The sequence below is a fragment of the Watersipora subatra genome, chromosome 1, assembly GCF_963576615.1.
Source record: "Watersipora subatra chromosome 1, tzWatSuba1.1, whole genome shotgun sequence".
NCBI lineage: Eukaryota > Metazoa > Bryozoa > Gymnolaemata > Cheilostomatida > Watersiporidae > Watersipora > Watersipora subatra.
This window is the reverse complement of record NC_088708.1, coordinates 7,611,842-7,627,428: the sequence shown is the minus strand read 5'-3', so window position 1 is coordinate 7,627,428 and position 15,587 is coordinate 7,611,842. Positions and strand designations below refer to the sequence as shown.

At 36.4% G+C, this 15,587-nt stretch overlaps 1 protein-coding gene across 2 annotated transcripts in view; it reads left to right on the top strand.

The window, feature by feature from the left end:
• Positions 1-15,587, top strand: part of LOC137395910 (protein FAM193A-like) — a 46,380-nt gene that overhangs the window by 10,410 nt on the left and 20,383 nt on the right. The window contains exons 4-15 of one of the 2 annotated variants that reach the window (XM_068082265.1): positions 1,616-1,727; positions 3,359-3,365; positions 4,568-4,618; positions 5,676-5,834; positions 6,013-6,093; positions 6,262-6,269; positions 6,362-6,479; positions 6,659-6,790; positions 11,050-11,286; positions 11,802-11,967; positions 12,171-12,370; positions 12,705-12,933. In XM_068082265.1, coding sequence (XP_067938366.1) covers positions 1,616-1,727; positions 3,359-3,365; positions 4,568-4,618; positions 5,676-5,834; positions 6,013-6,093; positions 6,262-6,269; positions 6,362-6,479; positions 6,659-6,790; positions 11,050-11,286; positions 11,802-11,967; positions 12,171-12,370; positions 12,705-12,933 — 1,500 coding nt within the window. Of the gene's footprint in view, positions 1-1,615; positions 1,728-3,358; positions 3,366-4,484; positions 4,619-5,675; positions 5,835-6,012; positions 6,224-6,261; positions 6,270-6,354; positions 6,480-6,658; positions 6,791-11,049; positions 11,287-11,801; positions 11,968-12,170; positions 12,371-12,704; positions 12,934-15,587 lie in introns of both variants that reach the window. The other variant, XM_068082264.1, reaches the window with a different exon arrangement.

Below are 15,587 nucleotides of genomic sequence, written 5' to 3'. Positions count from 1 at the left end.
AGCAGCAAGCCTCAAAAATGTTTTTAATAAGTCATTAAAGTTAACCATACTGTCTAAAACTTTGCACTTTCTCTGAGAGTTGCTTTTTCATGAGATTTGATTTCGTTAGAGTTATATGAGTAGATGTATGTAAAGTTACTTGATGTTTTAAAACACAATGTCTGTAAAATATGGTAAACATTAATAATACATTTTCACCAAAGTTAAGGGTATATTATTGCCAACAACTTGCATTTGTAGCTGAATAAAATTACATCATTGAAGAACATCAGTCATTACATCATTCAGATGCTTTAACCCTTTCGTGGGCAGTGCGACGTTTTTGTCGCTTTGCGATACGGCTGCTAATGGGCAGTGCGACGTTTTTGTTGTTTCGGTAACGTATTTTATTATTGCCGTTTCTGGTTAGCTAAATGCCGTTTTTTGTTTACTTTTTTCACCAATAGCAAGCTACGATATAGTAGTTTCAGTTAGCCTCAAAAATTGACTTCAAGGTTGAAAAAAAACGATCGTTTTTAGCAGTGATTAATAAATAAACTTTCGAAAAAAATTAGAAAATTGTTCTAAATAATTTATCAACTTTTATTTTTCTTGCTTCGGTTTTAGCTTTTATTTACCGAATTTTTTGAGAGTTTGACTTTAGTTTACCGTCATGGCGACTTCTAAAACAACCTCCCGAGATTATTCTCATAAAGCAAGTACTAGTTCCGAAATTACTAAGAGATTCAGAGATGACAGTGACTTTTTAGATTTAGTAGCAAGAGATGACAGTGAATCAGGTTTGAATTGTGATTGTAATGACTTTACATCTAGAAGTGACAGTGATGAAAAGGCTGGTAGCAGTAATGATGAGGATGTGAGTAGGAGTGATGCCAGTGCCTGGAAGAATATAACCAACATAAACAGAGATAAATTTCCTACAATTCAGCAGTTTATAGCAGTGACAGGCCCAGTATTTACTCCAGTAGATGCTCAACCAGTAGAGTATTTTGAAAATTCTTTTGAGCCTGTCAATCCAGGAAGTACATTTTTGTGGGAGCTCTTTGTTAAAAGAATAAGTACATGGTGCAAAGACTGTGATGTGGGCCTTTGTAAAAGAGAATGCTTTTGAAAATATCATTCGTAAATAGACAATTATTATGAAAAACATATATTTTATGTTATACATTTTTATTTGTTTATAATATATATATATATGCCTATGGACATATACATGTATACATATGCACCTTTAAACATAGAGATATGCACATAATAACACACAGAAAAGTGTATGAACCTTTTGGAAAAAATTGACTTTTTGGAAAATTAATTCGCCCATGGGAGTCTGATTTAGTTTTGAAAATTCGCCCACGAAAGGGTTAACAGCAAAACCTCCCTTGTAAATTAAAGAGCAGAGGGGCTCTCCGCATTTCATTTTTTCCAAGCCCCCAGGGGTTGATCTAGGTGGTAGCTTACTAATAGAGCGTTCCCTAAAATAATCTTGCATGGGGGTGCTAAGCAAAGAATGCCCCTAGGTACTCCATTTAATAGCGATATATCTGGCAAAAGAGAGTTATATGTAAATGATTTTAATGAGAGGATTCGATTCACCTGACCTGCTTATATTATGCAGATGTCATTGTGGGTCTGTGCCAAGTGCAAAGCTACTCTTGAAGAGGAGGAAAGAAAAGGGCCAACAGAACCTAGCTTTTTTGTGAGTATATTTGGAGTCTGCTCACCCTCTTGTACTCTATCTTTTAACTGCTTTATGCTAGTTAATAGCTACAAATGTAAATATTGTCAAGTCTATTGATGATCCTTGTTAAGTAGGTAAATACTATTTCTTAATGCTTAGACATCATAGGGCATATCTGTTTCTCGATGACTTCCTCACAGAATTCCATACTTTTATCGACTTAGCTGTGAAGGAACCTCTTCACACTAAAATAAATAGATAACTTATTATTAAATTTCATCTGCAAGTGAATTACAACACATTGCTAATCAAATATAGCAGTATAACGAATAACAATTGTCACTCTGCTGACAAAACTTTAAAGGTTGACTTGCAACAAAATTCTCATTACAGTTATTTGGTATCAAAAGATTCATCATGTCTTACTCGGTTGTGTTGTAGGTGCCAAATATGTGGAAATGTGATTATAAGCTCTTACAAGCTCAAAAACGAAAACCCGCATAGATTGGAATCTCTTTATTTCTCTGACGTAGCCATGACAGTTTGGTTATTGTCTTGTCACGTGACGTTCTCACGTGAATTGAAAGGCCAATAAAAAGCTCAATATAAACTTATCGTAGCACTAGTTTATCACAAACACTTCGGATTTTACCAAAGACCCTGTATCAAATATAGATGCTCGCTACTCGACGGTTTTGCTTCGGTCTGGTCTAATTGTCAAGTCGTATTCTGATCATGTGACCCAATACTTCGCAAATAATTTTTGCAGCACTTTTCGATTATCACAGGTAACCAACAGGCTCGTCATGATTATCAGACAATGATATGTACTCCTTCGAGCTAAGGTTAAAAAGTTTAACGAATTTTTACGGTAAGTTATAAGATATCAGCGCTAAAAGTGACAGCATTACAATGACGATAAAACAGACGCGTAAAAACAATAGACATAGTTTTATTGAATGCGTGAAGTATATTTGTGAAAATATTTCGACGAATAAGGTTGCATGAAAGTGTAAACAGAAACCATCCTGTAACAACTACGTCCCATTTGAGCCGTTTTAGAAAGAGAATCCAAACTACGGCGGTCTCGTGTGGCTGCAATTAACTGTTCGTTTTTGAGCTTTTAAGAGTTTTAATCACATTCCCATATATTTTGCACCTACAACACAACAGAGTAAGACATGGTGAATCTTTTGATATCAAATAACTGTAATGTGAATTTTGTTGCAAGTCAACCTTTAAGTAAGGCTTAATGTTGTTAAATTGCAAAACTATCTAGTATCGTGCCATGTTCAAACGGTGTACTATTATAGCTATCGAGTTGTTCAGGATAGCTGCTGGAGCTCTGGAGTTGTCTGTCTCTCCTATTATAGCTCCGGAGTCGTCTTTCTCTCCTGTTATAGCTCCGTAGTTGTCTGTCTCTCCTGTTATAGCTCCGGCGCTATAACAGGAGAGACAGACCCTGACAGAATTTGTACCTACATGTAATTTGTTGTCTTGTCGACATGAAAAATGATATGCAGTGAACTACAAATAGTCGGCCAACACATCTGTGTACCCAAAGAACTACATGAGGTTGCAGTATTGCCCATATCTTCTACTTCGCTGTGTATGTGTTACCTAGCCAGAAGTCTGATTATAGTTTTAGTGTATTTTGTGCCATTCAAGGTAGCGAACTAGCTGGTTAGTAACCATGTGTATTTTTGCACATTATAATTATTGTAAAACCATATGATTTGGAATGTACTTGGCCTGTCTGTGGCACACTTATTGTTGACCCGATCGTGTCTCAAGAGTAAATACTGTATTACATATTGGAGGGGTAACTTACGCATAATTAATATGCATATTACGAGAGAAGACGCCTTTTATATGTTGCATTTGTAGTGCGTTTAAAAGTCTGCGCAGAACCCATCAGAGAAACACGAGTTGTCACACTGTTATCCATATTTGTAGACATTTATATTGTAGACGTTATGTAGATATTTATATCCATTATTAAATAATCCATAAATGTATGGATAATGTATTTGTATAACATAATCCTTAGTTCTGTTTTGATATACATGAGTTTCCTAGTGTAATTTAAAATGAATATAGTAAATATTATGACAATAGACTTGCTACAAGCAACAATAGAGAAAACTAGGAGTCAAGTCTCAAACCGCACAAATGAATAAAGATGCACCAATAATTGTTGCTATTCAACCTGAATGAGAGGTGATTGGCGATTGAAGAACATTTGTAGTAGCTCATTATCATAAGTAAATGACTCAGATATTTTAGTCGGAATGGGAAGCTTCACTTGGCAACATTGAAGTACATGTATTTTGAATTTTTTACTCAAATATTAACTTACACGTTATTTGCCTTCATTTGATTTTACTGATTGAAATATCAGTCGTGCTTTTTAACTTGTTCAGTCTTGCGTATGGCAAAAGTTGAGGTGAAAATTTTAGTCCCAATCATAACTTACAGTTGCATAGTCTTTATAAATGTACAAACTTGCCAATAATCACATGAACCAGATTGTTTGAGAGCGAGAACTCTGCAGTTTTTTGTATGTTCAAACATGCGTAGGAAGCTCTGGGTTACACATTAACAAAACGAATTTTTGGTTTGTCATGGTAGAATAACGGTTGAGTTTCGAAACTTGGTTGCTGACTGCCTGTTGTGAAGATATGGCTTGCCTCAACCAGTCTTCAAGATAACCCAGCTGGGTAGATGTTGTCAGCAGCATCATAAGACATATTTTAATAACAATAACAACTATATTGAACTTGCCTTTCGTTACACATCCGTTTAGAATCAAGAGATTGTGGAACCAGATGCCAATGCTCTTAAATTTTTGGAAGAGATGCAGATGACAACAGGAAGGAGTGCGAATAGTGGCGAGAGTAACAGGAAGATATGCGAGTGTGAAGCTTGTAGAGACCGGAGGTATGTTAGCTGTCATTCACAACTCATAGCCAAGGTGATAGTAATTCGTATTCCAGGTAACATGCATGTCTATAGAACCAGACTGTGTGAGATTGAAGATCACTTCTTGATAAGCATAACTCTGAAAAATAACTACTAAAGGTTTGCGCACACTCTCTATGAGAACATCAAGTGATGTTAACCCTTTCGTAGGCGAGTTTTTTTGGGCCTATTTGAGACCCCCTGGGCAAATTAATTGTTCACAAATTGATTAAAAAAATCATTGATCCACTCTTATTTATGATATTGTATAGGTGTATTATGTTGTTATGCTACAGGTAAATACAAATAAACATGTTTCAAATCAATTCTTCATATACAGTAACTGTTCCCCTAGCTATGGTACTTTAGGAAGCATTTGCCCTTGCAGAGGCCTACAGCGCAGTCCGACACCATGTGCTTATTCTTGTTCCTTTATAGCCTTGCCTTTGTCTATAGCCTTTGGAAGATGCCATGCCAGTAAAAGAAAGTTGTTGCACTCTGGGAAAACATTCAGAAAGCAGAAAGAAGCTACAAACAAAATTCCCAGTTTTATTTAAAGACATTTTTATTTCAGATTTTTTGTTCATTTAGTATTGTAATTACGATCGTTTTATTTTCTCAAAACGGCTTATTTTTTTGTTGCTAACAGAGACCAATCTATTTTAGTTTACTATTCGTAAAAAAATTAAACAAAAAAATACAATAAGCCAACGAGAAATCAATTTATAAATGACGTTTGTGTGACTACATAATTGTCGCTCTGCCCATTATCGTCAGTATCGCAAAATGACAATAATGGAGCTATGCCTGCAAAAGGGTTAAATTGTGGTGGTTTATAATTTGCATGTTCTACAGTTCTGGAACTATCTTTTTTCACATTACTTCATAATTTTATCAGGATAAAGTTGCCATACTCTAGTGATGCTAACCTACCACGCTTAACACGCTTGGTTTTAAGTCAGGGCTGATGGTTCTACTTAGCGAATGTAAAGACAGATGCTTACAGCTTATCTAGACCCGTGCATTTAACTTGCAGGCAGATAGAATTGGACCAGGATCTAGAAAATGCTAAACTGCAGCAGTGTTGGGGGGAACTGTTGCACGCTATACGCTGCGTCTACAGGGAGGGCAAGAGTTGTCTCTCTGAGAATGGTGGCTCACTTGATAAACATAAGCAGAAACAGCATGTGTCTAGGTATTTCATCCCTTCTCATTCACTGGTTCACTTCTCATGTAGCTACTAATGCTTTCAATGTCATTTACATAGTTATGGTAGTCTGGTCTCATCGCTATATGTCTGTATGTCTGTACATTATATGTCTGTAGAGTGGACATCTTTAAAAATAAATGCTATAGATAGTGGTCTATTGCAGGCTTTGTGCGAGAGACGCGCATCAGCTTTATCAGAGACTTGAGTCACACGCAATAGACTACATACTGGAGGTAAAGATGAAGCTATTACAGCAGCTGACAAGTGGACACAACACCCCTGAACAGGCCAAACGCTTTATGAGTCTCATGCTGGAGGAGTACAGTTCCATTTCAGCCTCCTCAAAAATTCTCTCTGACATCTTTAAACAGTTGGTCAGCATCTTGCACAATGATTTTCATATACATTCTAGGGAGTTGCGTAACTGGTGTGTTAGGCTTGAATCTGCTTCCTAAAAGAGTTGGTTTTGCGCTCAATGTTAATGTACTGGATGATGGTATTGTAGGAGAAAGAGCACCTGATGAGATTTGCTTTAACATGGGATTTGCATGACAAGCATCTGTTTCACAGTGTCATATATTCAGATCCCGTCGTCCAGAATAGTGTGCCGATGCTCATTACCCAACTGCGGTAAGCTGCAGTTGTCTTGGGTTCAGTGGCAGGATAGGATAAGTCCTATTCTATTTGACAGTTATTACCTCTTGCCATCAATCTTGGCTGCAATCTGTTACATGTAGCATAGACTGCGCCGTTTACGTGATATAATAATATAATACCTATAATATCAACTGCTAGTTATTTTTCTTTAGAATTGGAGCTGCCACAAAAGAGGCCTATGTCGAGGATTCCTATCCATCCCTACTGCATAAGTACCTTAAATTTGATGATGAGATGGCTGTGGTAGCTGTTGTTTGGAGAGATGTACAGAATAGAATTGAGTTGTGAGTCGTCCTCTTTCCTTTTGCTTTTTTTTCCTTTCCCTTTGTTCACCTTTTCTTCTACCCTATCATACAGGTGAGGTTAGAAGTAGGCAAGTGCTATATCTTCTCATGCTAATTATTGGAATGTTGAACACCGAACAACAACCAAAGAAGTGATAACATCGAAAGTTTCGTAACAAGAGGATTTTACAAACTTCAGACAGTAATGAAGTTTCCACATTTTGGTTTCATGTCAAAACAGATTTTTGGTTTACCCTCTTGCCTCCTCACAATGGTATAATCCAAATGCTGCCAACTACTCCGAGTGCTGCTGTTTAAGCATTATTTTATGGAAGCGTATTTGAAAGTTAATTGAAAGCACAAATTTTTATTATGTCAACGGGAGCAGATATCATTACAGTTTCGGGTTTGAATAGTATTTTTTTGGTAAATTTGATTAAATACCAGGTTTTATTATAAGTCATGAAAATAGAACGAAAGATTTGCCATTTTGTAAAATCTCAATCGTAAACAGCTGCGATGCTGTATTGTTATATTGACATCACTGGTTTTTTAAATTAGATGACTTGAAAACTGTAGATTCAAAATGCTCATTACTGAAAGGACAGATTATGTTAATATGCTTTAGACAGATGACTTCCAAGAACAGCCAATTTTATTTTCTGTTTGTGTTAAGGAAGAATTTCTTGCTAGCACTTTCCACAAGATGTACGCGGAAGCCGATTTGTGTAAATCTTATAACCACCACTCGAAAGTTAATGTAGGATGTCTATATACCATGCAGACTTCTTTGGTATTTGTAGAATCTGTTTCAACCTTGTATTATAATTATCTGCCATATTTGGTAACCAAAACATGCAGCGTGGTGATTAGATGGAGAATTAGATGCATTAGAATGGTGGCCAACAGAAGCACCTTTTTCTTGCGGTCATGCATTAGCTTATTGTCAGCATTGACACTGTATATCATACGCCTCTGTTTTGTTGACAAAATGACTTTCTTGTTTCACAGTTTGGAGCATCGTGAGTGTTTATGTCTCTAAAATTGATTTTATGTTCTTTTAACATCAAAATCATTGCTGGACAATGAAATATCATGATTACATTGTCATAAATAGATGTAATGTTAAAAGGCTATCAGTTAACTTTAATGACAAGTTCAAAAGCAGCTATTTTAATAGTTGTTAATAGTGTTTCAGAAATAAAACCAAGAGATTTTTTGTGCCATATTTTTACAATATTTAAACAAAATTGATCAAAACCAGATTCAAAATTAGGCTAAAATAAATTTTGCTAAATGTCAAAATAAGGCCGTAATCAATTGATATGACTCTGCAAACACTGCATACCCGAAGAACTTAAGTACTAGGACTTGTTTTTGTGACTAATATTAGGTCCCCTAATATTAGTCACAAAAACACTGTAAACAAGAAGTACTAGTGATTCTACGGCCCATCTCGGTGCCGTAGAATCACTAGTACTTCTTGTTACAAGCGACTAGCAAATTTTCCATGGCTTTAGGAAACATTTTTTATAGCAAACAAATAAGTACTTCGAATCCATGTTGTAGCTCGTTAGTTACGTTATATATCCTTTAAACTTACAATTTACCATCTTTGAATAGCACATCAACAATCTGGTTGAAAAATGTATTTCATCATCCTGAGTGATTTATCAAACTCACTTGGACACAATACTACGTGTATGTACCTTTATTCTCAATTTAATATGCAATTTGAATTCATTAAAAACTATTTTAAATACAATTTTACTGTAATTGCGGCCTTCATGGACAAATTCCCTGTCCAGAAAAGTGAGCTGTAACAATATCTACCCTACAAGATGAAAATATTCGTTGGTCATAAAAATTCGCGATTTCGCGAACAGTCAATCCCGCGAATTACTAAATTCAGTGAATAATTAGTTCTATTTTTAATCACAAGAGAGAATAACTACTGCATCAAATTGAAAACTAGTCGCTAGCCTAGTTTTTAATGTAAATACTAAACGTAATTGAGTTACAAAACATTTTTAAAATCATTGCCTGAGCTTTGAGCTAACACCATTGGCAATGCATCACATTTATTTACAAAATTATTCGAGGTTGTCACAAGATATGCAGAATGGCGTCATCGCGAAAATAGCCGCAAGGCAGAAGAACTAAACGTAGCCGAGTTCCAAAACTTCATTAAAATCATCGCCAGGCTTCGAGCTTTATTGCCATTGCGTCAAACTTTACAAAATTATTCAAGGTTTTTACAAGTTATTCGGCATGGCTTCAGCATAGCAAAAAAGCTCACTTAGTTTTTTTACATTAGCATCAACTCCATCAATCTCTAATACCGAAGTCAAGGACGATCATGATTCTGATTTGGACATTATGGTATGTATTTGATCTGCAGATACGTTTTTCCATAAATAACTGCATTAGTTAATTCTTTTGTTTAAAAACTGATCGCTTTCATCAAATGCTTCAGCTATTGTTTTTGTACTTCCTCAACACTCGTTAATATTTTTTCTTTTTGTGTTTACTGTAGATTGAGAATGAAACAACCTACTCCGATTACGAAAACTAGAGACAAGTAGTAATATTCATCAAGGCAGGAATATTGGCAGAGGCAACCAGTCAACCTAGACCCCCTTCATTGACAACAACTTCTTGATATCGCTGTAGCAAACATGATTAAATTATATATTTTATTTATAGATATATTATAATTTATTACAAACTTGAGTGTACAAATAAAATATTTCGAATACAAATAAAATTTTACAAACGACGAATGGAGTAAATATAAAGTTTAGTCCATGTGGCGATTGTCTAGCAATAAAATTAAACTGGTACTCTTGATATGTGAATAATAGCGTGTAATTTTGCTTTCTGACTAGTTATTTTGGTAATAGCAGCTCTGTCACTGTCTTGGGTAGGTGCTGGAAGGCGATTCTCTCGCTACTACATGGCTGGTAAGGAAGTTATCATCAGAACTCTCCTGGTGGCTTACTATTGCAAAGTTCTGCCGGTTGACCAAAGATTTGTGCTCGTAAAGGCGTTTTTGTTCCTTTTTAAAAACAGATACCCTATATTCTTCTCGTAAGTAGCTGCGGTCACTTCAACCTCAATTTCCAAACCTCCCTGAATGATTGGTGATCTTCTAAGAATGACATCTACCACCCTTGCAATCATTGTTCTTCGGTGTATGATGAAAAATCTCTCTCTCACTAAAACAAATAATGAAGCAGTAGGGATGGAAAAAATTAGTATTGCGTTTTACCGAAGAACCAAAGTAAAATTCAACTAATTTAGTAAATGTAAAAAACTCATTACTTACCACAAGTTGTTGGCTTATCAAAGGCCTCCAAAGTTATGAATATTCGTGAAAACCTCTGGACGCAGCAAAAATTGTTTACCGTAGAATAGCACGAACGTCTCGCAGTTTTTAGCTAAATATAAACCGGAACACGCGGTGTGCGCATGAGTAGGAATAACGCTTACTAGCCGCAATAGAGTTAACTTTTCCTAGAGAGTGGCAGTTTTTAGCCGCGAATAAAATCATCCGCGAATATGCATGAAAAGACAATTTTCGCGAAATATAACTCCGCGAATAAATTCATCCTGTAGGGTATATGGCTTTTAGTGATGATGACTTTTGTTGTTCCATTAATAATTGATACAAGTGCCAGGAATTTGGCTCGGTAAAATTGACAGACATCTACTCTACGCGAAGATATAGACTGCCTGATTGTATGAAATATAGTCACGGTAGAATATAGTCAATGAAGTAGTGTATGTGCCTGGGTGCTGAGAAAGCTGCATAATTTTGTTTCCATGACATATTGTATATTACTGAGAGAGAGACCATAACACGCTGCCTGTGTAATCAGCTTAAATGCAGGAAAACTTGTTTGTATACTTTTTTTCTGAGTTAGTACAATATTGCAAGTTGTGTTTTGATGTCTAACTGTAATTTGAAAATTATTACTGTTTTACCATGTTTATCTCTTGTACATTGTATAAATTATAATATAAGAATATTATTATTGAAAATAAAGTTATAAAATTGTTTTATAAATCAAAAAATTTTAATATGTTCAATTTCCTATAAGATAGCTCGAAGTTTCTTTTTACAAGTTAAATATCCATACTTTTTTCTTAGTTTCCCACTAAACACCTCTTTTCCAAAGGCAATAACTACTGCTGGTCTTTACACGGGAAATTCTGTACCCTGTCTAGACACTGTAGGAACGAATTGTATTGCTCAGGTACAACGATGAGCAGGCTGCCGTTCAAGCCAAGCGACGCATGCTCAGGGAGGACTGGGAGTTTTTCAGCGCTCAACGGAAGCTCCTCAAGGACCAAGTGATGAGGGACAAAGTGACTTCGTGGCCAACAAAAGGTCTTGGGATTGATACCGCTGGCTCTGCCTCGGTTTCATCATCAGAAAACGAGGCAATGTCCGCAGTTATTAATACATCAACTGCAGGCAGTAGTAATAAATGGTAATTAACGCTACTATATGCTATAATTTCCCTGTTTTTTCTTGCACCTGCCAGCTTTGATTTGCCGTGGGGAGGTTTCCAACCAAGTAACATTTCAATAGGTATGGAAATGTAGGTCTTCTCTAGCCCGTCGGTTTTCTATAGTTACAGGCTTTCTCATAAGCTTGTCAATCCATACATTTTTGGGCAGATAGTTGGGGTTGAATGGTTTTGCCATGTGAAACACGCTGTGCTGTACGCGGAAGATCTAAAAATAACCTAGCATTTGATTGGAAGTTTATTGCTCATCGTGTTGATAAATACAAATGTTTAAAACAAGTTTGTTAGCTTACAGGATAACCTTTCTAGCAAAAGACAATCCCTAAAAGTTTTCCAGTTCACTAACGCTATTTGTAAAATCTTTAGAAGTTACTAAGTCATTTTCAGCAAAGTCATTTCTTTCTTATTGTTAAATATCAAATGACTTGTTTATTTCAGCTGATAATTTTAATGATTTGTATTATCCTGTTTTTTAGCCTTGATGCCCAGTTCACTGAGGCCATGAAGAGTTTGTTTGATGACCATACTGGTGCTAGAAGGGAGCCTTTCACTTGTCCCCAATGCAAGGCACAAATCTGTTCATGCCATGAATGTTCTATAAGCCACTTGATCAGCTGTGGTGTGCTTGTACCAGAACTCCAGGTGGGCTGTGATATTTGTCTCCCTTGCTGCCTAGTTGCTGTACCCAGTTGAGGAAATACTGCGTATCGCCATTAATATCAGTCTATTCCATTGCATGTGCTGATTTAATGATGACATTGTCTAGCAATGCATTTTTGCTTGTGGTGACATTTATTAACTATTTGACCTGTATTATGAACATTCGCTACATACTGTTCTTGTAGAATGCCCTATTTCCAATGAACGGGCCAGAAGGTAGTTGTGGCGTGAGTAACAGTCCATTCGCCTTAACTCCGTCCACAGGCTATGACATCTCCGTTAAGGCTCCATCCTTCTCTTCGACGGACTCGAGTAGCGAGGCTGACAGCGATGGACATGGCAGCGGTTATGAGTCCACTGATTCGTGGGATGAAAAGTTGAAACTGTTAGTAGAATGAATTTAGTCACCGGCCATCATGCCTTTATCTGTCAAGTGATAGTTGTTATCTGTGTATACTTACCATAGTGTTGTTACATGTGTACATTTGGTGTATACATGCCACCTCACTCATTAGCCATACCCATGAGCCATACCCATTATCTCATTTGTAATATGTGGCCCCGGGATTAGCATCTTTGTTTTCATCACATCCTGCTGTATAAAGGGATTTCAAATAACTGCTAAGCGCTTAACAGGTTCCAATCATGGTTCGGTAGTCTTGTTGAGTAGTCAGTTGTTTTCTTTTGTATTCCAGCATACGTAGCTGTGTCTGTTACAGAAATCCAAACATCAATCTATTTGAGGAGTTTTTAAAAGATGCTGCCAGGGAGCCACCAGCGCTAAGAAAAGAGAATGGTGAGGATGCGGAAAAGATAACTCCTAACAATCTATCTCTACCTTCCCCGTGTCAGTGCCATGAGTGCAAGAAGCCAACCACCTGTCCAGGAAGTCCACCACTTGCCCCCACCAGCTACCAGTCTACCAGTCGAGCATCTGACTCGAGCTCGGTTAGTGTTACTCTGTTGTCATCGTCTTTTACCTCTACAGTCAATCCTCCACTTTAGATCTGCTTAAGATGAAAAATTGAGCAAAGATTTGACTCAAAAACAGGAGTAATTTCCGGCATACGACCTCAAAATTTATTGAAATAGTATAATTTCGTAAATCCGATATATGCAGCTCCACGTGACAGTTTGGTTTTACCGTTCTAACATTAAATAGCGCCTCATATCTTTCCTTTTGGTTTTAAAATTATGGATCGTAGTGAGGCTAGTATTCGCGGTGGTTATGATAAAAAAGGCTATGTTTTTTTACAGTCAAAACAAGCAATAATAAAAAAGCGCGAGCAAAGATTGTCAAATCGATTCTTTAAAATATCCCTTAGGCCATCCTTGTAGTAGTCGTGAGGAGCCAATGCTCGGAGGAGAGATGAAGGAAAATCAGTTGCCGTAAACTCTCTATTTGAACGCCATGGCGCTCTATTTTTCATTCCTTGCCCTATAGTGGCATTTATTAGAGGTTATGTTCAAATAGAAACTGGCATTGCATTTTGCAAATAGCTCGTCAGATTTGTGGGAAGCTAAATTTAACCCTGTTACTGGCGAAGCGAATGTCCCCTATATTTTGCTCTCTCCTTCGGATGGAGTGATATTAACCCTTTTGGGTGCAATAAGTCTGCTATAACTTACCTCCAACTTGTCATAGCTATTTAAATAAATATGCATTGGTAAGCGAGAAATATTCTAATTCCTCTGATATCTATTGCTCGCGATTGGCCTATGATGATATTATAGCCTGCGTCTCAATTTGTTGAACTTTTCCATTTTTTATTTCATTTTAAATTTGAAGGCATATTTTTATTTTATATTTATATTTAAAAATGTTGTGTAACGCTCATTGAACTCATTGATGTTTGCAGCCAAAACTGCAATAAAAGAGAAGTTATGAGCGTGAATCCATTGTAAGCCGAGTTTATACATGTATAACAGCAACGATGTGATCAGATAATATACTATAAACCTGCAAGTTTATAAGTTATATAATAATAATCTATCAAACGCTACAAATATTTATTAAAGAACAAGTGACATGAACAAACTATACTTATAATACACGTAGAAACGAAAATTAACATTTTTGAAACAAAAATATTTGCATCGTTTGCGCGGCGGGTTCAAGTAGAGGTGGCGTTCAAATAATAGTAGCGTTCAAATAGAGGTTTTACAGTAAGTTAGGGTAATTTAAAGCTTATTTAGTGTGAACTAGACTAGCTCCATGTTTGTACCACCGCCTCTACCATACTCAGCCATCTCTTGCATCGCCAAAGCTTCATCTCCGTTCCTCCATCTTCAACATGAAGATGAAGTGACAAAAACATTGTCATTGATTATTAGTTGAATGGAATTCATTTTATTGTTACATATACAGTAGTTAGCTGAAGTATTTATCATCAATTTTTTGAGCAATGGCGTGAGGTACAACATATTCCCTAGTAATATTTGCTCACACCTTGATGGTTTTTAGCATGAGAAAAAAAATCTAGGAACTGATCAACTTATCATTAATGGTTTGACCGTACTTATTTGGTCACTTTGACCTACCCACTCATTCTTATTTACTCCGTTGTCCTTTACTACTCTTTCACTTCTATCTTGTTGGCTTCTCTTAGTCACTGGTCTGTAATCGTCATACAGAAATAACAACAAAATTAGTATGAATTGTTATTCAGCCGTGTCCTTTTGCTTTGCTTCTGACACTACCATTTGTGACCCAGGCAGTCAGAATGTACAATCGGGCTAAAACAACATTTTTGAGTTATTTACAGATTCAAAATCAGCAATATCTGAGGATTTTAATGCAATTTAAATTTTTTAAATCGGATTATATATGCCCAGGTTATGCGAGATTTAGTAGAGAAGGTCTCACGATGAACTAAAACTGTTGTTTTGAGTTTAGGCAGGATAAGGTTGCCGATTCATGAATCGTAAATCATGGTATTTGTTTACAACTCAAAATGCCATAGCAACAGACCACTTAATCTCAACCTATATTGATGAAACCTGGCATTCTACACATTAAAACCCTGAAAAAGATGATGGTCACATTTTTATTTAAATTTGATTGACGGTTGACCTTCCAAAGGTCAGGGTAAGGTCAGCAATATATGTGGCTAAAAGCTCACCTTCCTGGAGATTTACATTAAAAGGGTATGCTTCAAACTGGGCATTTCTCATCAAGCTATGTTGCTATGACTGCATATAATGACAATCCAATGACTTATCAAAATGTTGGAAGTGTACTCAAAATTGTCCATCTATACAGAAGGTCATGGTAAGGTCAACGAAAGGTGACCCAGAGGGCATCAAGATGCGGAAATATCAACCCAACTCATCAAGTGACCATTCAATCTAGAGCTATTTTTATGTAGTTTAACACTCACACATTGTAACACAGAGTACACTGCAGAGATTTATTGTAGCCCATTCAACGGGTTTGCTTGTTATGTTAGTGGCAGTTTGTCCCAACACAACCATATCAAATGTGTCCTTCGGTAATCCTTGATACACAGTTCTAACGAGGCTTATTTGTTTAGATGACATAAAACTAGTGCAGAATTCCTTACATTTGCATCCACTTATTAGTTTGATGTCAACAGCTATAA